Genomic DNA, 21283 nt, shown 5'->3' on the forward strand with positions numbered 1-21283 from the left:
GAAGGCCTCCATCCCATCTTGTTCAAGACCTTCACAGTGTATAAAAGCTTCTCTATCCATTTATAAAGTTTCTATATCCAGTTTATAAAACTTCTAATTAAAACTATAAAATTATCCAGTTGCATTAAAAAGCTATTTTTTTCACATTAATACCTCCATTTTACTTATTTTTTTTATTTTTTTTTTACCTTTTAATGTCTCACCTACTCAGGAAGCAATGCAAAACCAAAGTAAGAGTTTCTCTTTTTATTTTTTTTTATTAAGACAATCCCACAGCTGGAAAATGAAACATCCTAGATTACATCAGTGACTTCAAAAAAACTCTAGAAAAAAATCTTTACAAATTTACATTTGTACAATACAAAAAACTAACAGCTCATTGCATATAAATATTACATTTGGTCTGCCAACATGTGGCATCAAAATCCCTGAAGTATTCATTAAAGGGACCTGAGATAGCGGATGTGAAGATATGGGCATAAATATCACCTGAAAAAAAATAATATAGAAAGCAGACATAATTCTAATAGTTTTGTGCATTTTTGGAGTATTTTAAATCCAGAACACGACCTGGAGAGCCTAAATCATGTGAATTTTGCTCTGACATCAAGTGGTATTTCTACATGAAATCTGCTCTAATGACTCATGGAGGAATGAAGAGCCTGAATTAATATTTCTACAGATAAATAATCCTCAGACACTGAGTTCTGAACACACCCAAACAGCCACCACTCTCTGAGGAAGAATTTTAGGAAGAGAAACGGTGGATTTGGATTTTACCTGCGAATATTCCAGCAGGATTTCACCCCCCACCCCCCCCAAACAGCTCCTCTCAGACCCAAAACCCAGGAAGATCTGCAGTGCTTGCCAATGAAAAACCCCAAACTGAAGAATTGCTCCTGATTTCCCACTGCTGGAATTATTTCCCAACTATTTACACATTTGCCAGCTCCCCAGCATGGCTGCAGTTACTACCAGGAGTAGTAACTCCAAGTGCTTGGTTTGCCTTGGAAGTCTCCCAGACTTGGATCAGGTATCCACATCCACGCACAAAAATGTATTTCAGCACCATTTTTAGAACACTAGAGTTAAGGCTGTGACAGCAATTCCCACTGGAAATCAAATTTTTCAGGGATTCGTAGCACAGTTGTGTGAGTTCGCTGTGGGCCGAACACGAAGTAGTAAAAATGTACAAGCTTCCAACAGGTCCTTGCATTTCTAAGACTAAAGAAAGATGAGTTTTTAGACTAAATTTTGCAGGCTGTTACTTACTGTACATAAAGGAGTTTTTTTACCATGTGTAAACCTTGGATATATTGAAGAGTTGAAAAGTCTCTGTCGCCCATGCGCAGGGATTTGCTATAATACACATTGTAAGAACACAACAACAGCTCCCTACCTATTAAATATTGAGTTAGCCTTGGAGGGTTAACTACTCCTTCAGGAAATCATCAGCATTTTATAAAACTCTGCAGGATGGTTTTAAATAAAAAGATAAAATTAAGACATGTAAACACACAAAGACGCTTTTAACCCATAAAATCCATGACAGGACGCTCCAGATCAGGACACAACATCCCTAAACTTGTAACTGTTCACTTTTCCCTGGTGTTCACCACTCCAAGATGGAATGAATCAAGTTTTTATCAAAAATTAGTGATTTAAACTGATTTTCTCATGTTAATATTCTGTGATTTGGAGCACAGAGACATTCCCGAGACTCCCAGGAGCAGCTTTTCCAAATGCTTGGCAAGGGTCATCTTGGTTTTGGGACTCAAGAAAGCCTCCAAATATTTTATTTTTTAAAATTAATTTAAAAACTCTCTGCCACACCCCTAGTGCCAGCTCTCTTTCATGCTCTCTGACCCACTCAGTCCTTCTGCTTCCCCACAGGAGGAGCAGCTGAAATGGACATTGGGGAAAACATTCCAGGAAAATGAAACTACGCAAAAAGGACGCAGAATTTGAAACAGCTAAAAATCCTCCATGAATTATTTCTCCACAATAATTTTTAGTTTTTGTGTCTGCAGGGTGGGGGTGGTTGGGATTAGGGGGTGGCCTCTGCTTGGCTGATGGAGAAAGGAGTGATGGAAAGAGGGAGGAGGGATAAAACTGCCCAAATCCATCCAAGTTCAAGCACCATCAGAAAGGTTTCAATTAAATCGAACAGCCTGGCAGGCCAGCCAAAATAAAATTCATCACGATAGTTTCCAAGAGAATAAATAAATAGCCCATAAAAGGAAACTACAGGAGAGAGGTGGGGCATGGCAAGGAGGAAAATAAAAGCTGATGGAGAAAATAAAAAACAGGTTAAGTTTGGGCTGAATCATAGAATTATTAAGGTTGGAAAAGGCTCCAAGATTATCAAGCCCAACCTTCAAACAAATCCCACCACGGCCACTGAACCACCAAGGGCCACAAGTTCCCGGATGGTGACTCTGCCACCTCCCTGGGCAGCCTCTTCCAATGCCTGACCACTCTTTCCATGAAAAAACTTGCCCTCATCCAAGACAACAGCACGTTCTACTGCCAAATAAGCTTTGTCATCCTTGCCCTGGTCTGGAGAGAAAGGGACAGTGCCTTGGGGCTGGGAGAAGCTGAGAGTGAAGACACCCAAGATTCCAGCCCTGTCTCTGGAGGATGGAGTGTGTGGGCCTTTCCCAAGGTGTCCCCAAGCAGCTCGGGATTGGGATCTGCCAGTGGGATGGGACACCTCAAGGGAACACAGGCACCAGTGCCCAAACACCTACAGGAACTGAGGAGCCCCTGGCCTGCCTGCTCGTCCTCAGGAACCCCATTCAGAATCAGACCTTAAATCCCATTCCTTAGGCAAAGTCTGGAGTTTTTTGTTGAGAGTGCAAGGAAAGACAGCACATTCCTGACTCTGCAGCCTGCCCGGAGCTTGACAGGGTCAGGAGCAGGGAGACTTTTGGATGGTTTAAATCACTTTAAATCCTGGTTCTGCTGCACCTGGTGGGCTCATCCTAAGTTTATCACACCCATAAGTGGCTCCTGATAGGATTTGAGAGCATCCAAGTTCCTATGAAAGTGTAATTATTCCACAGAACTATGAGAAATCAATTGCCCAACTCAGAAAAAGAATCCAGACACAAATCCAAGCAAAAAGAACAGCTCTAAACCCAAGTTATTTGTCATGCTTATAAAAGGTTCACATGCACAAAAAAAAAAAAATAAAAAGCTTTTTTTTTTTCAATTTTTACACTAAATTCTGCAGTCCCAGCACCCCCTGCTCTAGCTCATAGTCATGGGGCACGGTAATACTTACGCCACAGCAAAGTGATGCTTCATTGGTATCTTCACAGTACAGAGAAAAGATACAGTTAAGAACATATTTAATCTTAATCTAATTGCTGCTAAAATACACCAACTTATAAAATGATTTCTCTGGAATCCCTGTGGTTTCTCTCTCCCCGACCCCTACACAAAATAAATAAGGAATAAGTGGATTTTCGGCCAGTCAGAAATAGAGGAAAAAAGCATTTCTTTTGCATTTCAAGCTTTTCAGGCTTTAGGACAGAACCCATAGTGTTTACATTAGCTCACAGGACTGATCTAAGGGATATGATTCCAACTATGGACTGATGCATACATGCTATTCCTGGTTACCATATGTAAAAAGACCAATCAGTCAAACAAATAATACATTTCTTATAAATATAAATGCGTGTATATATACAGATATATGAGAGAGATGATAGGACAGGTGTTTATACTTTAAAGCCCAATGCAGAACTAGGAGAGCCTCTGCATTTGGTTTTTTCCCCACCCCCCCATCAAAATCAAATCAAGTCCAGCAATGGATTACGTCTGATTCCAAACATTCCTTACAAAATTAAAAGTGTAGTTTTTGTAATGTACCATAAACTCATATTAATGAGCAATTTAGGATATACTCTCCTCCATCACAAAACTAAACCTCTGCTTTTATTTTCAAGTCATTTTTGCATCTAACTAGGATTTTTTTTTTTGGAAAGCGAGATAAAATAGCTAGTGCTTAATATAGAAAGTCAAAAATTAAATTCCTTCTGCATCTGAGAATATACATGGGTCACTCTTTGCTGCCTGAGGTTTTCCAGAATTATTGACCAAGCTGTGCACAGAAGAACTTCAGGATATTGGATGAAAGCTTAAAAAAACCCCTAAAAACCTTGCAAAACTCCACTGGAACTTTGTAGTCTATTCTGACTTGCTCTTCTCTGTAACCTGACTCTGAACTGTCAGACAACAGGAGGAAATTGGAATCCCACATCTATTCCAGCCAGAGCCCAGGAAGGAAGGAAGAGGCTGCTCACCTCCAGCTCAGCCCACGCCACCGCCGAGGTCACCGAGGAGCCAGAGCAGGGATCTCCTCACCAACTGCACTACCACTGCCAGAGGATTTCAAGTCAGCATTTCCCAGGACAACAAGAGCACAGTGCAACAGGAATTCTCTTCTGGAAGCTTGAGACACAAGAGTCAGTGTTGGGGGGCAACAGCTCCCTCAGCACCTCCGAGGGGCCAGCGGGCCCAAACCACATTTCCATGGAGCATGGGGCAGTGGGGGCCAGGCAGCCCCTCTGCACAACCAAACCCCAAACCTGCCCCAAACATCTGCTGCTGAGAACTCTGAGAGCCACTGCATTTGTTTTCATGATGGCAACACAAGGAAGATAAAGCTACTCACAACTTCCACCCCTCTACGCTCCTTCTCGCCTCTTCTTCACCACGCTCTGAATAACAGCATCTATTTTCTTTTCAGTTTCCAGTAGTTGTAAATAAGAGGTAGCTGAGCTACTATTAAAAATCATGCTTTGAAGAGGAGGAACCTTTCAAATGTTGAAGTCACCCCTTTAGCTGCACAATCTCGATTAATACTATAAAAATATGAGAGGACAAAAAGAAAATAGATGCAAGTAACTTTTGCATTTGGCACCTTTTGTCTAGATATTCATACTTCTCAAGTATTCTCTTTTTAATAAAGTTAATGCACACATAGGACACACCACATCAAAGGTTTGCTACATATTTACAAGGCACCAACCCTTTGTCACTGTTTTTACACGAATAAAGAACCGATAGAAAGCACATCAGGACCCCCAAAACTGTAGTATGGGCATACTTCAGTTCAGCACAATTCCATCAACGTTTGGCCTGGGAAGATTAAAATAATCCAGATCCTTCTTACAATATAGAAACTGTAAACATTTTATAGCTGCCTTTAGGATTGGTGTATTGTGCAAAAGTTATAATTATTACTGTGTCTAAGGATTTATGGCAGAAACCACATAAAAACTCTGTAAGAAGGTGCTATTTCTATAATACAAAAACAAAACGAGGGAGAGAAGTCATAAGCGTGACTCGAAAATGTCATGTTCTTACTGAGAAGCTGGAAGCCTCTGTAATGTGATGAACTCGTAGTGTGTGGGGAAGAATTTCTGTAATTTAAGGCCTAATGACTAAGGCTTGTTTTGACCAATGAAGTGTGGAGATCTGAAGCTTTAAAACAAACACAAACTGACAGGATGGAAAAGCACCACTGTGAAACGTGAGTGGAGTCCCCGCACAACTTGCTTGGTAGAATTTCTGGTAAAATCCCTGCAGTAGAAGGCCATTGAAGTTCTTTTAAAATTGTTCCAAAGTTTTCCATCTGTCAATAATTCCATCCCATGAGATGGCTGACCCTGGCTTTTTCTGTCATTTTCCGCACCCTGCCTGACCTGGAAGTACCAAGGTTCAAAGGATCCTCGGTGTGCACAAAATTGTCATTGTCGGAGTCATCGTTGTACAGGACAGTTCTCCTGCCCTCGTTCCTGGTTTTGATCCGAGGGGGTCGGCTGAATCTCCCTCCAAACACGTTCTCCCCAAACTGTCCCCCAAAGAGGTTTTCAAACTCATCGTCGGCGAGCCGGGCGCGTTTCGCTCTGGTGGCTCCTCGTGAGGCCCCTCGGCCTCCTCGGCCTCTCCTTCCTCCTCGGCCGCCGCCTCTTCCTCTGCCGCAGCCTCTTCCACCTCTGCCCCCTCTTCCCCCTCTGCTCCACCTGCCCCACCTGCCCCATCTGCCCCTCCTCCCTGTCCCTCGGCCCTGCCAATTCCGTTTGCCCCCAGCGAGTTTCCGTTTGATTTTCCGTTTGGGTTTTTTGGATTGCACAACTTTGCTGTAGTCGTGGTCGCCGTCGATGTAATCCTGGTCTGTTCTGGAGGTTGATTCCGAGTCGGAATCAGAGCCACTTCTGCTTTCAGAACTGGAGCTGGATCCTGATTCCCCACTTTCTGATGAAGACAAACCAGATTTTTCCTTCAATTCTCTCTTCTTCTTTTCCTCTTCCTCCGCCTCCTCCAGGTGCTCGTCCTCTTCTGAGGCGCTCAGCAGCTTCCTCTTGACACCTGCCCGGGGTTCTCTGCCATCCCCATTGGTGAGTGGCCCATCAGGAGAGTGATCTAAGCAAACATAAAATAACCCCATCAGCATCACACCATAACCAAACAGGACACAAAAAGTGGGATTTGCCTCAGTTGCCTTTGGGATGCTCCTCAGCTGCGTCTCAGGTGTGCTCAGGGATGATCCACTGGGAGCTACTCACCCTTTATGTGCTGGGGACACAAGCAGGTGCTCTAAAGGGAAAATCTAAAATCTATCAAAGTAAACAGAGTTTTTATCTGGAAACAATGACTGCAAACTCTCCTGAGCAGGGGTTCAGTGAAGATCCAGGCAAAAAAAGGAGCCTAGAGTGACCAGGTTGGACACAAACATCTAAAACTCAGTCAGGTGAATCCTACCTGGGGTGCCAAGGCAGGCAAACTCTTAAAATCCGTTTCAAAATTGTACACACACAAAAATAACATTCTGCAAGCAGAATTTATTCCCTATCAAATGCATGTTCTCCAAAGAATATTAATGTTCTCCAGGGAATATTAATGGAAAGCATAACTCAAGAGAATCAATGACCCAAGAAAGCTCCCTGGGATTGCTGAACACCTTAAATGAAAATTAAATAAAGTATCTTGCTGGCTTGGGACCCAAAACCCTCCATGTTTTCAGGGTTATGAATCTGACATAAATATCTTCTTTAAGACAGGACAGGAAAAGCTCACCTGCAGCATCCAGCACCGCTACAGCACAGCAGTGTGGACTTGGGAAAGGCTCCAGGGTTCAGGAAACACCCATGCAGTGCCCACCTTGGTGGAAACTCTGAGTAACTCATCCCTGAGATTACCACACCTGAACTGTCTCCCTTCTATTCACAACTACTTTGTTTTGCATGTGAGAAAAATACTTAAATGTTTTTGTAAACTTTTTTTATCTTCGGTTTCATCTTGATTAATAAAAGGTGAAGGTTTCGGGGTGGGGATTCTCTTGGTTTGCTTTCTGTGAATCCTGAAGGAAGTGTAGGAATTTAAGAGCAATCAAGTTTTCCATCTGGAGAGATTTTAAAGGACTTCACTAAAGTGCACATGGAATAATCTGCATTCCACACCTCAGACAAGATACCACAGAGTAAAGGAGTAAAGTAAATTAAATTTTTTAGTATGGTTTAGGAATACATACAATGCTACACTGAGGCAATAATTCCTTAAACATCAGACAGAAGCAAGATCTTTCCTCTCTAGTGAAACCAGTCAGTCAAAGCACAGAATCTTATAATTTCTTACCTTGTTTCACTGGTGTAGATTTGCTCCTGACTGGTCTGCTTTTCCCTGGATCTATGGCATTTCCACTCCGGCTCTGTGCATTTGAGCCTGATGAAGATGGCTGACCCTCCAGCTCTTCACCAGTGGCTGAACCTGGAGGTTCTTCTGCTGTATCTGAAACTTCAGACAGGACACCACAAAGGGACAGGGTGATTTTTATGCTCTGTTTACAGGGCTGTGTCTGGGGAGGTTCTGTATGTCCTGAGTTAACAGCTCAAGTCAGGGTAATCTCACCAAGCTGCTCTGCAGCCATGGAAAGACAGATTCCTCCTGAATGTAACTCCAAGTAGGATTAATTTCATTAATTATTCATCACTGCTGTAGGAGAGACTCCCATAAACAGCAAGTCTAGGCTTTTGCCACTGGAATAATTCTTATTATGGCCAGACCCAGGTTCCCAATTCCCTGATCCTTACCCAGAACTTCCCAACAGCTAAACTCAGCTAAAACAACCTACAGACAACACACTTCCAGGACCTTGCTCCTTCAACAGGCAGGTTTTGCACGTGTCTCATGAGGACAAGACTCAACCTGCACAGACAAGCTGCTGTAAGAGAAAGGCTGGATTTTCCTCACCATGAGATGAGACTGAAGAGTTAGTCCTGGTCAGGGGCAGTGAGGTATTTTGGTTGGGTTTAGGCTGAATCTTCAATTGCTTCTGTTTCCCTTTTGGGCTGCAAACACAGAATACCCCGAAGAGAGAAATCTGTTATCACCAAAGACTCAAATATAAAACTGATTTCTCCTGTAGTGATCTCTTTTTCTAAGTGTGATAACACTAAATATAGTTACACCATGGTACTGTTTGCTTAAGGTATAGGAGTTTACAGGGACAAGACTTTATCTCCCATTTTAAAACCAAGTCTGTTTACTTAGATAATCTATCAGATGAAGGTAGGGAAGTGTTACACAACACTTTCTTCAACAGTTAAAAAATAAAGAGACAGCTGATAATTTCATTCATTTCCTCCAGAGGGAACACTTGTAGCCACATCATCTTTCATTTACCAGAATTACAAACTACAAACTGAGCATGAATTTATCTCCCAAAAGAGCACCTTCATCAGGAAATGAGCAACACTGCTGCTGGTTATTCCCAAAGCACATCAACCCCTGTGCTCTGGAATGGCACTGCCAGCCAGCCTCACTATCCCTGTCTTACCTGGATGCTCTGCTGGTTGAGGGGGAACTGCTGCTGCTCCTCAGCCGTTTTCGGTACCGAGGCCTCTTCCTCTTCTGACATTGCATTGCTGATTTGTACTCAGAGATGATGTTTTTCATGTGATTCTCAAATAAGGCAGAGAGTCGAAGGGTCATGCTATAAATCTGCAGTGGGGAAAAGTGGTCAGGCTTATTAGAGCTGAATAACTCGAAGATCAACCAAAAAACCATCACAGAGATGTCCAGACTTTGTAGCACAAAGAAAACATTCACAGTGATGTTCCACTATGAGGTTCTTTACTGATTATTTCCTTCCATGGGCCATGTGTATTCTTGCAACAGAAAGTGTTTTCATAAAAGGATTTAATAACAGTACAAAGTATTTCCAGAGTTGAAGGAAAATGGATTTCTGGATTACTGGAATACAGTCTGCTTTGTCAATCTCCATGAAGCATGGAAGTGGGCCTTAAGATAATTTGAATACCAAGGGAAAAACAATTGGATTTCATGTCTCCTCACCTTTGTTTTTGCATTAAATACCTGGTGAACTGTCCTTACACAACACTTACAGAGCTACAGAGAAGCAACCCAAAATGTCCTCAGTCCTAATTTCTGTAAACCAGATGTCAAAATCCTTAAACCACTTTCCTGTCCTCTTTCTAAGGCCTTGCTTTTGTATAGCCTCATCCACAATAGGTGCAGTTATCAAGTTTATAACCTTGTTTACAGAGATAAATTAATGAAAAAAATAAAAGCAACTGGTGACCAGTTTTCTGTTACAAATATTGCAAGGAACAGCTGCAACAGTGACCATCGTCCCATATGAAAATGGATGTTAAAAGTCATCTGGGAGAACAGAACAAAGCAAGTTTATAACCACAGAATTGGTGTATCCTGGTTATTTTTATTACACCAAGTAGTGCTTTGCTTTTCAGACCTCATTTCATGTGTCTTATTCATGTAGGGCCAAGATCTTTGTTTAAAAACAAACATTAAAGTTTATTACTTACACGAGACTTTTTATTAGGAGTGTAAGCTTTAGAGTTGCAGAATATTAAACGAATATCTTTGTAGAATTCCAAGGGACTGGTGTAGTTTCCTGCTTCCAAGGTTTCTTTCACAGTGCTGAAGTCCATGGGAGTGTCTACAATATCTCGATAATCCTGTAAGAACACACAGGAAGAAAATCAAAGCTCTCAAATCTCCCTAGCATCACCTCTGTGTTCAACCAGTGGCTCAAGTCATTCTTTTACTTTGAGAACTGTTGCAGATAATTCCCTGAAAACATCAGCTCATAAAGGGAGAGGACAGAGCCATGCCCAGCATGGATGTTCTGCCAAAGGAGGAACAATTCTGGATGTGGAAGCTGCACTTACAGGGTAAGAGAAGAGATCAACAGGCTGCCTGAAAGGCTCTGAGTCCTCTCGTTCATAAATCAGGTTTAAGAGCTGCTGGCACTGCTCCTTCCAAGCATCAGCACTGGCTTTCATGGGCTGCCTCTTCACTCTTCGTCTCACCTGCAGGGAAACAGGTATTGCAGATGGTATCAAAATGTTCACATTGTTCCTTTGAAGTTCCTACTGATTTCCCAGAATTCTGGTTCAAAGCATTCCCCAATTAAAAACAGAAATTCAGGAAGATTAAAGCAGAGCTGATGGCACAGCAAGACGCAAATTAGACAAATTTGTTTAATTTGCCTTTTCTGTTCATATATAACACTCAAACCCATAAGAAGCTGCAATATTTCAACTCCAGCCTTGCTGTATTTATCAGCTGCATAGAAATTTGATTGCTGGAGATATATTTTTAAAATTAAATTTAAAGAAAAAATTGACCAAAGCAGAAATTTCACTCACTCGTCTCTTCCCAGAGGAAGTGCCTGGAGCGTCTGAATCCACATCTACTTCTGCCACCTAAAGGCAAAGGGAATGATCACACACAGGCAGGTCTGGGTAACCCTCAGCCACAGAAAAAGGGTTAAACAGCAGCCAACGACAACCACAGGACACTTGGCAACAGGAACTACAGCACATTTCAAACTGCACTGAAGGGGAGAAGGTGAGCATCTTCCAGGAGAGGGAAGTAGCTCAAGGCAGCGATATCTACCCTGGATTCTACCTGATGTTTCACTCCAGGGATAAACTGATGGGAAATGACAGAATTACATAAGGAAATCAGCTTTGCTGCCTCGCTGACAATGGAGAGCTGCTGCCCTTCTGACTGAATAACAGCTCCACTTCCAGCTCCCCTCATTACTCATCCCTCCAACAAAACATCATGTACTGAGAGAAGATTAAAGACAGGCAGTTCCAAGAAGCATTTTTACTTCAGGGAGCTTATTGTTCCAGGTGAGCCTAAACAACCTCATCTCCAAAACTCAGTGCAATTATCCAGAAAATAAAGACTCAACAAAAATCAAGATTTCTTTCATGTGCTGAATTTTAAAAGGGAAGAAAATTATCTTACCTCCTCTTCCTCATCAGTACTGCTCAGGTCTTCTGCTTTCACCTTGTTGTAGATTTCCAATATATCAGTACAGCTCTGATCTCTGCAGGACAATGACAAAAACCAAGGTACACAATGAAGGATCCCAAGAATTGGAGCTGTGGGGTCTGTGAGGTCCAAACTCACCCAATAAAGCGGAGCAGGACATCTGTCACAATTTTGGCTGCTTTGACTATGGGGCTGTCTGGCTCGTTGAAAGTCCTGGCATTGTGTTCAATGTATCTCACCTCCCACATCAGGGCAGAGATTCTCCTGAGAAATACACAAAATTAAAGGAATGGGATGGAGAGGAAAGTGTAAGTTATTTTTCTTCCACGTTCAGAAGGATTCTTTGGTAAAAAACGGAGTTGGGAATTCAGATCAAGCAGAAACAGGTGGTCCTCAGAGGGAAAAGTAAGAGCAGGACATTATTTATTCCCAAATTAACTGGAAAAACCGAGATTTCCAGTTTCCAGCATTATTCAGTCCCCTTCTGGCAACTGCAATACAAGCAAAGCCCGTGCTCAAAGGCAGCAGGGGTGGAAACAAAGCAAACACGCTCTGCCTCCAACACAGAGCCATGCTCAGGGTGTTAAACCAACACTCCAGATCCAGCTACGGCAGCTTTTGCCTTAACAACATGGCCAGGAGAATTTATTATTCAGGAAGACTCACTTTGCCCAAGGCCAATCTGATCTTATGTAGTTGCTGAAGTGACTTTAAACAGCACTCAGCTCCACATAATAACAAACGCAATAAATGTCAGCTACAAAACCAAACTCACCTATAAAACCTGTTTTCAAGCCTCCTCCTGATGGTGGTGAGGTCAGTTGGATAAGCAACGACAGTGCAATACATGGGATAGGCACTAAGGTCCACTGGAACAGCAAAGGGATTAGAAATGTCTGCAAGACAAAAGACCACAATCATTTAGATGCCTCCTAGGGATGTTATACCAAGATTCTTTTTCATGGTTTCTGAGGTTTCTGTGGAAGAATTCAGCAAAAGCAACACAGATCTACAGCTGAGAATGTCATCATTACAACACTTACACAGGAATGTGCACTTACAACAGGAATACTACAACACATCATCAAGAAGAACAGATATGTCCTGGGTGTAAACAGAGGCAGAATTTAAAGCACAGTGTGCTATTAAATGGTTACAAAACAATTACAAAGAATTTGGAGGTGAAGGCATTTAGTGAAGATTTGCTGTGTGGTTTTGAGGGGTTTAATTATATGTTTTGCTCTTTCATCTTTAGATATGACCCACTGGGAAGCCCCACTGCAAGAAATCAAGCAAAGCCCCAGAAGAAAATAGGGATTTAGCTTGGAAACTGAAATGTAAAATTTACAAAGCTCTTTTCAGTAATTTAGTTGAGTACATCTCAAATACTCCACACAAGTCCCAGCTCTCCATCCAATCTACTCTTCAGTCCTATGCCACCTCCCTGATACTGTTAATCCTTCCCCCTTTTTTCTCCAAACATACCGAGGGAAAGAAGCTGCTCGATCCCTTGGATTACTCGTTCACATTCTTCATCTCTGGAATGGGCCCCCCATTCTCCTTCCTGGGGTTTGTAGAGAAGAGCTGTCAGCTCCTCTGGGGTCACAGGAACTCCAGCACCGACCTCCTCCGGATATGCAGCTGGAGAGGAACAATTCCAGAGGGTAAATCCAGAGCCCCAGAGCTGTTTGCTTTGTGCAGGGACAGGAACCCAACACACACTTACTTCCTTCTGGGATTGGTTCCATGTCCCATGGACTCATCCTCTCTCTTTCATTGTTGTCCCAGCTATTAAAAAAATCATTCAAATGCACAAGTTAGAGCTGAATATATAAACACACCTTTTCTTTACCAGATTTGACCTAAAAGGTCACTCCAGTTAGAAATAAGACATTCCAACTCCCTATTTTCCTTTTGTATCTCCTATACAGTCACTGCACTGCTGTTTATACCAGAAATGTTGCTTTAGGAATAAATTCAATAAAAAAGTAAATAAATTTTATAAGTATTTATAACATTTCAATAAATAAATAAAATATTCAAATTAAAGACATATTCTAAAATAAATAAATAGCAAGTAACAAATAAGAAGTACAATACGTGAAATTAAATAAGGAAATAAAAGTGTCTGGGTATGTATTTAAATAGAAAAAGGGTTTCTAGTTCTTGAGGTTCTTGATTCTATTTTTGAAGTTCTCTGAGTTGTGCAGGAGCCCCAGGACATGGAAATACTCACTGGACACTGTAACACTGGAAGGAACTATCAGGATATTCTGCCTGGAAAGGCTGCTGACTCTCCACAGTCCCAAACCACCAGGCATCATCAATAATACTGCGAAATCTATCCCCTGGAAGGGCAAACATTGCATTCAGAAAAAGAACAACATCAAGAATTGCTATATATTTCCTTCTAGAGAATCAACTCCCTCTTTTGTGAACATCCTACTCCCACCCTTACATTTTCACCACAGGAACTGAGCCCTTGCCCTGAGGGCAGGACTTGCCCATCTCTGGGAATTACTTGCAGCTGCCTCACGCCTCAGATCCCAACAGATCAGGAGATTCTCCTGCTCCCACTGCCCTTGGAACAGTTTCTCTCTTTTCTTTTCCTTTTCTTTTTTTTTCTACAGGAATTGCAGCAAACATCAAATAAAAATTTTCAATAATCTTTACAATATCGTGTGTGTATAGTTCTTTACATAATGTAATAAAGACACTATAATCCATTAAACAGCTGCAGAAATAGTGCAAAACACATGGAATGGAAAAAAAATACTCACCTATTTGCCAGTTCCTTTCTTTGGCTTCATTATAAAACTGATGCAGCACAAGGAAATCAATAACATCTGGCATATCGTGGTACCTTCAGGATATAAGTACAAAAAAAGTTATTATTACCCAGAAATACAGTTCTAGATGAACTAGAGAGTCCTCAAGTTCCATGCATTTGGGATAACCATTACTGCCATCATCATCATCCTTGCACAGGAAATAAGAAAGGAGGAAGGGGAAGCCTCTGCTCTGCAAGGAAAGCTCTTGAAGAATGTTATCAGCATTCCAGTGACTTACTTTATGGAAAAGGATTCTCCTGTCATTTTGCCTGTGATTGGATCCAGGAATGCAAGCTTCAAGCAGCAGAGTGTGGGAGGCCCAACTTCATATTTAATTCCTACAGTCTTCACAAATTCTTGTTCCTAGTTAGCAAGGAGCATGGAACAGGATTATTTTACCTTGCCAACAATAAAAATATCCATTTTAAAGTGAAACATATTAATAAAACCCAAATATGTTTCCACTCTACAGCACAGGTAATTTCACCCATTAATTTTCCTTTTCCAAATACTAAAATCAATCACTGTCACCTCAAAGAGAAAAATGAAGAAGCTCATTCCCTTGGCAGGTTTGTGAACAGGAATTCTACATATTATTTAAGAAGTTTCTGAGGAACAAACCCAGTTTTAATCACACCAGAGGTTCTCCCTGACCTACCCCAGGGCCCCTCACTCTTGCACAGGGGGGAAAAAGGAAATTCTTCCTCTGAAAACGGAAATTCCACAATAGCCTTTATGTTCATGTCCTGTCAAAGCCCATCCTAAGTGAACAGCTATTTCCTTTTCCTCACAAACTGATCATGCCTTGGAAAATTACAGCTGGAATCACTGAGTATCTGGGACTGCTAACTGGGTATTTTCCCAGTTCAGCAATTATTTTCATTAATAGAACCACAGGCAGGGTTAAGTGAATATGAACACATATATGGGCTCTTCTCTTGATATGAAATCCTGGGAAAGCAGGGAAAATATAGCAACACTGTGGATTAAGTCTTGGGAGATCATTCAAAGCAAGATCCAGTGTTTTAAGAGAATTCCTGCACACATTTAGGTGTTTACACCATGACTTCTTATTTCTTACCACAGCATTAAAAACAAGAAACAGAACCCAAATGCTCAGGTCACTGTAGAGTGGTGAGACAACCACAAACAGCTCTGCAGTGTTGGGTTCTGAATGAATTCAGTGTTCAAGCAAAAATAATTAGTGTTGAAAGAGACCCCTGAGAATCAAGTCCAAAACCAGTGAAGTGATGTAAAGAATTTGTGTTAATAAAAACTAACTTTAATATTTACAATTAAAACTTTGATATTAACATTTTAAAGCAATGCTTTCTTTACATTTTTCATGCTGGTTTTTCATGTCAGTTTAACATTACAGAGACATTCAGCTCTTTGAAGTATTTCTTGAACTTACCCTGAGTTCCATTTTGTTCCATGGTTGTTTTTGCATGTTAATACTGTAAATTTTGGCTTTCCTCACTGCCCTCACATAAGCTTCATGACCTTGCCTAAAGTAGATGATCTAAAAAGTTAAAAAAAAAAAAAAAAAAGAGAAAATTAAGAGAGAAAAAAAAAGAGCAAATGAAAAGAGAAAAGTAGAGAAAATTACTTTACTGATTCTACTCTTTCTGTTCAGTCTATACCAGGTCTTATCCCTTTCAGAACACATTGCACACTTACTTATTTCATCATAAAACACTCTTCTGGTTAAAAATATTTATATCAGCCCCCAAACTGTCGCCTTCTCTGTGCTTTAAAACTGGGGTCATTAAGAAATGTGCAGGTGAAGATGCACAACCAATTTTTCCTGCTAATCCCAAGTTACCTGTTCAGAAAAAGGGACGCAGGACGTGGATCTGTAAACAACAAACTGCCTGGTAATTAACAAAATTATCAAAACTCGGCCTGTCCTGAGCACAATTCCCTGCAGATGTTGCTGGGTAGGACAGTCCTAAGCAAGCTGAGCTGCTGATTCCCCTGGGAATGTGGGAATTGCTGAGGGCAGTACCTCATCCCCCATCTGGGGCACGAAGGGCGAGCGGCGGGGAATGGTGTCCAGGATCCACTGTGGGGCCAGCCACTCCTCACTGGGCTCCCCTTCCAGGGACAGCAGCCCACTGGCTTTCTAAACACAGCACAGCAGCACATAACAGAGGTAAGTTACATACAGGAGTTAAATATTTGCATTAATTTAGAATGCAATCAACAAAATATTCAGAATACAGTTAATTACTAAGGAAAACTCATCATGCAGCAGTTGCTGCAGGTAAGATACAAGGAAAAGCAAATTGTGGAGGATCATCCTTCCCAAAATCTCCACTAAATAGCAGAGAATAAGACAGATTTGTTATAAATATAATTGAAAATTAAAACCTTGATAAATCATTAAAATGCCTTAAAACTTTCATAAATCAGTAAAATGCCCATGGCAGGGGAGTGGGCTAAGATGATCTTTAAGATCTCTCCAAACCAAACCAGCCTATGGCTCTATAATTAAGAAATAAATTGTACTTTTATAAATATTCTAAATGTCTTTAAAAAAAAACACCAGGAAAAAGTAATCTGACCATGTCAATACAGTACAGGTCCATTATAATATTACAACAAAACCACCCTGCTGTAAACCTGACTGTGCTGAAGAGCATAAATCTGGGAGAAAAAACCAGGCATTTGTAATGAGGAACCACCTGTGGGAAACATGGAAGCACAATAAAACAAACAATAAAATTTCTTGGTACCACTGGTACCACATTGTGATTTCTGTAATTTTTTCTTTTACTCTACACCTATTTATGAAAAATTTTACTTTGAAAACAACCACTAAAACCCAAATTTATATTCATAAACTACAAAAGACACTGAGAATTACACTTGCTGACCTTTTTCCTTGGCTGTTTAAGTTTCCTTCGCTTTGGCTCCAGCCCTTTTGTTCCCTTCATATTTTCATCTTCAGAACTACTACAGATTTTCCGAGCTGCCTGCCTGGTTTGTCTCTTTGGGGGCTGCAGATTAATCCCAGCATCTGCTGTCCAGTCTGAATAGTCACTTGATGAATCACTGCAGATAATAAAAAAGTTGTAAGAAAGAGAACAGAAAACTTAAATTTCCCTACAGTGGATTGAGAAGTCCAAAAATTCAGCCTGCTCTCCTGGTTCTGCTCAGGATTAGCACAGAATTTTATCATGTGAATTTAAAAAACAAGTGCTCTCTGATATGTGATTTCAGTAAATCCTTTTATCAGTTTGAAACTCACATTAAAACTACACCTATGGCTGATATAAATTCTCACTGATTCACAGACTGACTTCATAAGAACTGGCAGCAAAAAAATGCATGAAACATTTGAAAAACTAGTGCACTTCTCCAAAAATCCAGTTCTGACTTCTTTAATACCAAATAATACATGTACAGGACTTATATGGAAAACTGGCATTGATTTCTTTCAAGCAGCTCTTTAATTAAAGACAATATTTTCTTATAAAAGCCTTTTTAGAATTGTTTTTGACTTTGAAAATAAAAAAAAAACAGAAAAAAAATTGCAATACAAAATGCTTCATGATAAACTGATTAAAAATCAGTCTTCAAAATGAAGTCTGAATATGTGAATATCAACTGTCCTACTTAAATCCCATAATAAACCAATGTTACCAATTCAGAGCCCAGTGGAGGTACCTGGAACTGCTTTCACTCTGCCAGGCTGCCACAGGATCATCCATGGATGCATCACTTGTGCCAACAGTCTCATCTTCCTGTAGTGAAAACAACAGGATTCACTCTGAGGCCAAGGGTAAAATGTATCATTTTTGTTTGCAAGCAAGTTGTGTCACCTGAGGAAAGCTTTGTATTCAAGGGCTGGTTTAGCTTTAAAGAAATAAATCCAGAATTTCTTCCTATATCTTAATTAATATTATACTACATCCTTATGTAGCTCCTATAGAAACAAATGTGAATTTTAATTCTATCAGAACTATAGAATGAGTTATTTATGTGTTTGACTAATAAATTTTAGTACCCAGGGCCCAGCTTTTTGAGCTGTTCTGTACTTTCAATGCATTTATAAAGCAACAATGTTCAGTCTCTTCCTTAAGGAGAACAAGTTATATTTATCTGGTATATTTTAAGTTCTTCCCTTGCCAAAATCAATGATTAATACCAATACTCCATCTCTTTCAACAGCAATCTACAGATGTAGATGAAATCAAAGCACTGCAAAATGAAATCAAAGTCCTGACCCAGAATCTATGTGCTGTATGAAATCCCAAAATAGCAAGTGGTTTAACACAACCCAGTTAAATTTACTTGAAAATATTTCAGGTTTCCAAAAATACAGGAGCTGTTTTAAGCTACTTTTGAACGCTGTCCTGGCATTTAGGTAAATGATCCTTTACTCTCCAAGACCAACATGCCACAGGAACACCACAAATCCCGTAGACTCAATGACCTGAGTGTTTCTTCCCATGTGGAGAATCACAGAATACCCTGAGCTGGAAGGGACCCACAAGGGTCAGAGTCCAGCCCCTGTCCCTGCACAGACACCCCAACAATCCCAGCCTGTGCATCCCTGGGAGCAGTGTCCAAACCCTCCTGGAGCTCTGGCAGCCTCAGGGCTGTGCCCATTCCCTGGGGAGCCTGGGCAGTGCCAACAGCCTCTGGGGGAAGAACTTTTCCTGATCTCCAGCCTGACCCTGGCCCAGCTCCAGCCATTCCCTGGGTCCTACCCCTGTCACAACCTCTCTGGATTCCCAAGACTGCTCAAAAAATCAAGTGAGGCTCTGTGATGGCATCAGCAGCATTTTGAGGATTCTTGGATGAATCCTCTCAGGCCCCATTGATTTGTAGGGATCCAGCTGGAGCAGCAGATCCCAGACAAGTTCAAGGCTGACTGGGAGTTGATCACTCTCAGTCATGGCCCTCCAGCTCAGAGCACTGGGACCCCTTTGCTCCATCATCCATGCACAAGACAGAGACAAAGGATGTGTAAAATCCCACTGCCCTGTCCTTTTGTCAGGTGACCATCCCCATCCTGGAACGGACCAATGTTATTTTTACACTGCCTTTTGCCATGAATACATTTGAAAAACCCCTAAATGTTTACTGCCCCCCACTACAACTCCTGGCAGCTCCAGCTCCAACTGAGCTTCAGCTGCACAAACTTCCTCCCTCCCGTGGACATGCAGAACCTTAATGTGCTCTGGGATTTGGGAAGGGGGAAGCTGCTGGAGGCTGCTGGGAGGCTCAGACCTCAGAGGAGCTGTCGGAGTCGTGGCGTGCACAGGGGTTCTGGCTGGCTCCCTGCTGGCTGTGCTCGATGGTGGAGCGGGTCTGGTACGCGTGCTGCCGCTTCCGCTGGTTCCTGCGCAGCGATCGGCCGCCTCCCGCCTGGAATTCGCTCTGCCAGGGGCACAGGAGCACAGACAGGAACAAATCAGGGAGTTACTCATGAGTTACACAGTTAAAAGGTGCCTGGTTACAGTGGTTGAGTGTTGCACCCCGGTTTGAATTTCTACGTTTCAAATTAATTGAGCAGTAAGAAATCACTTTAGAATTAGACATCATCTAACATATAACCAGACAACATCTCTGACACACTGTGGATGTTTCAGGTGTGGATTTTTTGGTTCAACAGAAATTCTACTTTATAAAGTAGCAGTCTTTGGAAAGAATTTTTTTTCTTCCTCTGCATAAGATAAATTCAGCCCCTTATAAAAGTTTGCCACCTCTACTTCCCACAAGTCAAACTGAAAACCCACCATGGCTCTGCAATTTTCCTTTCCCAGCATCTTCCCACCACTGAAGCCTCAAGGATAGAGATTTACCACTATCTGGATATTACAGACAGCCAAATCACAGTTACAGAAGGAAGAAGACAGTGAGCCAGAGAAACAATTAGGACTATTGATCTTCTAAATAATTCAACAAAATTGGTTTGGGGTTTTTTGTTGGTCTTATTTTTGTTGCTCAGTGCTCAGAACTGCTTCCCACCCAGGTTGTCTCTTCCAGGGCATTAACTCACCCGTTGTAAGGTGTGAGATGGCTTTCTCTTCTTGTCAGCAGTGTATAAACTGATTTCTATTTCACCTTTGGCAGCTCGACATTCTTCCTGGACCCTAATTACACGTAAGAAACACACATTATATTCATTAAATTATCATGGAATGCACAGCCTCCTTAATATATCCATTAAAATACTTGTGCTGCTCTAAGAAACCTGTGCATAAATCCCCCAAGCAGCATCCACCCATTCGCTGCTGAAGCACAAGTTAAAGAAGTAAATTTGTTTGCTGAGCAGCTGTAATTATTTTCAAATGTATTAAAATTATTTTCAAGTCTTTTTTAAATAAAACTTGAGGGAAATGTGGTATTGGAAGTACTGAAGTAAGACTGAATTGTGAAAAGAAGGAATTACCATTCTCAACTCTCCATTCTGATCCCAGTATTCCAAACAACCCAACCAACCAAGCCCCAAAGCCGATGCATCGCTTAAAAATCATTCCAGGAGTACGGAAGGATCGTTACACAATTGAACCTCTCGTCCCACTGAGCCTCTTACTTGCTGATGCCTGGAGGGAGCTCGTTGACCACCACCCTCCTGCTCCAGGCCATCAGGTCCCTCTCGGTGGCCATCTGGCTGCGGGGCGCGTTGTGGTGCATCTGCCGCACGCCCTCGATCTGCCCGCTGCGCCGCAGCCCCACGTTGGGCGGGGAGGACACGTCCAAGCCCGGGCTGCGAAGAGCTGGGGAAGAGATAAACAAAGAGCTTCTTCACTTCCATGAACCATCAATAAAATCCTGGAGTCACAGGATGGTTGGGTTAGGAGGGACCTTAGAGATCAAACAGCACCAGCTTCTGCCATGGGACAACTTCCACTATTCCAGGTTGCTCCAAGCCCTGTCCAACTTGGCCTTGGACAATTCCAGGGATCCAGGGGCAGCCACAGCTTCTCTGGGCAGCCTGTGCCAGGGCCTGCCCACCCTCACAGGGAAGGATTCCTTCCCTGTATCCCATTCACAATTTAAAGCTTAAGGATGGCACAAAGATTGATAATAATGGAATCACTGCCATCACTGTCCTTATTTATCCCTCAACACAATTCCCACAGTAAATCACA

The 21283-nt window shown here is 41.7% G+C and overlaps 1 protein-coding gene across 1 annotated transcript in view; it reads right to left on the reverse strand.

The window, feature by feature from the left end:
* Window positions 1–238: 238 nt before the first annotated feature.
* Window positions 239–21283, reverse strand: part of BRWD3 (bromodomain and WD repeat domain containing 3) — a 49867-nt gene continuing 28822 nt past the window's right edge. The window contains exons 19-40 of the mRNA XM_058848053.1: window positions 20725–20908; window positions 20188–20281; window positions 19416–19565; window positions 17847–17923; window positions 17054–17231; window positions 16183–16299; window positions 15589–15696; window positions 14413–14537; window positions 14124–14206; window positions 13580–13691; window positions 13070–13131; window positions 12829–12984; window positions 12119–12239; window positions 11482–11607; window positions 11317–11398; window positions 10707–10763; window positions 10227–10367; window positions 9861–10013; window positions 8852–9015; window positions 8266–8363; window positions 7651–7809; window positions 239–6438 (exon numbers count right to left, since the gene is read on the reverse strand). Coding sequence (XP_058704036.1) covers window positions 5651–6438; window positions 7651–7809; window positions 8266–8363; window positions 8852–9015; window positions 9861–10013; window positions 10227–10367; window positions 10707–10763; window positions 11317–11398; window positions 11482–11607; window positions 12119–12239; window positions 12829–12984; window positions 13070–13131; window positions 13580–13691; window positions 14124–14206; window positions 14413–14537; window positions 15589–15696; window positions 16183–16299; window positions 17054–17231; window positions 17847–17923; window positions 19416–19565; window positions 20188–20281; window positions 20725–20908 — 3335 coding nt within the window. The 3' untranslated portion in view covers window positions 239–5650. The remainder of the gene's footprint in view (window positions 6439–7650; window positions 7810–8265; window positions 8364–8851; window positions 9016–9860; window positions 10014–10226; window positions 10368–10706; window positions 10764–11316; window positions 11399–11481; window positions 11608–12118; window positions 12240–12828; window positions 12985–13069; window positions 13132–13579; window positions 13692–14123; window positions 14207–14412; window positions 14538–15588; window positions 15697–16182; window positions 16300–17053; window positions 17232–17846; window positions 17924–19415; window positions 19566–20187; window positions 20282–20724; window positions 20909–21283) is intronic.

The sequence above is a fragment of the Poecile atricapillus genome, chromosome 12 (assembly GCF_030490865.1).
Source record: "Poecile atricapillus isolate bPoeAtr1 chromosome 12, bPoeAtr1.hap1, whole genome shotgun sequence".
In the NCBI taxonomy this organism is placed as follows: Eukaryota; Metazoa; Chordata; class Aves; order Passeriformes; family Paridae; genus Poecile; species Poecile atricapillus.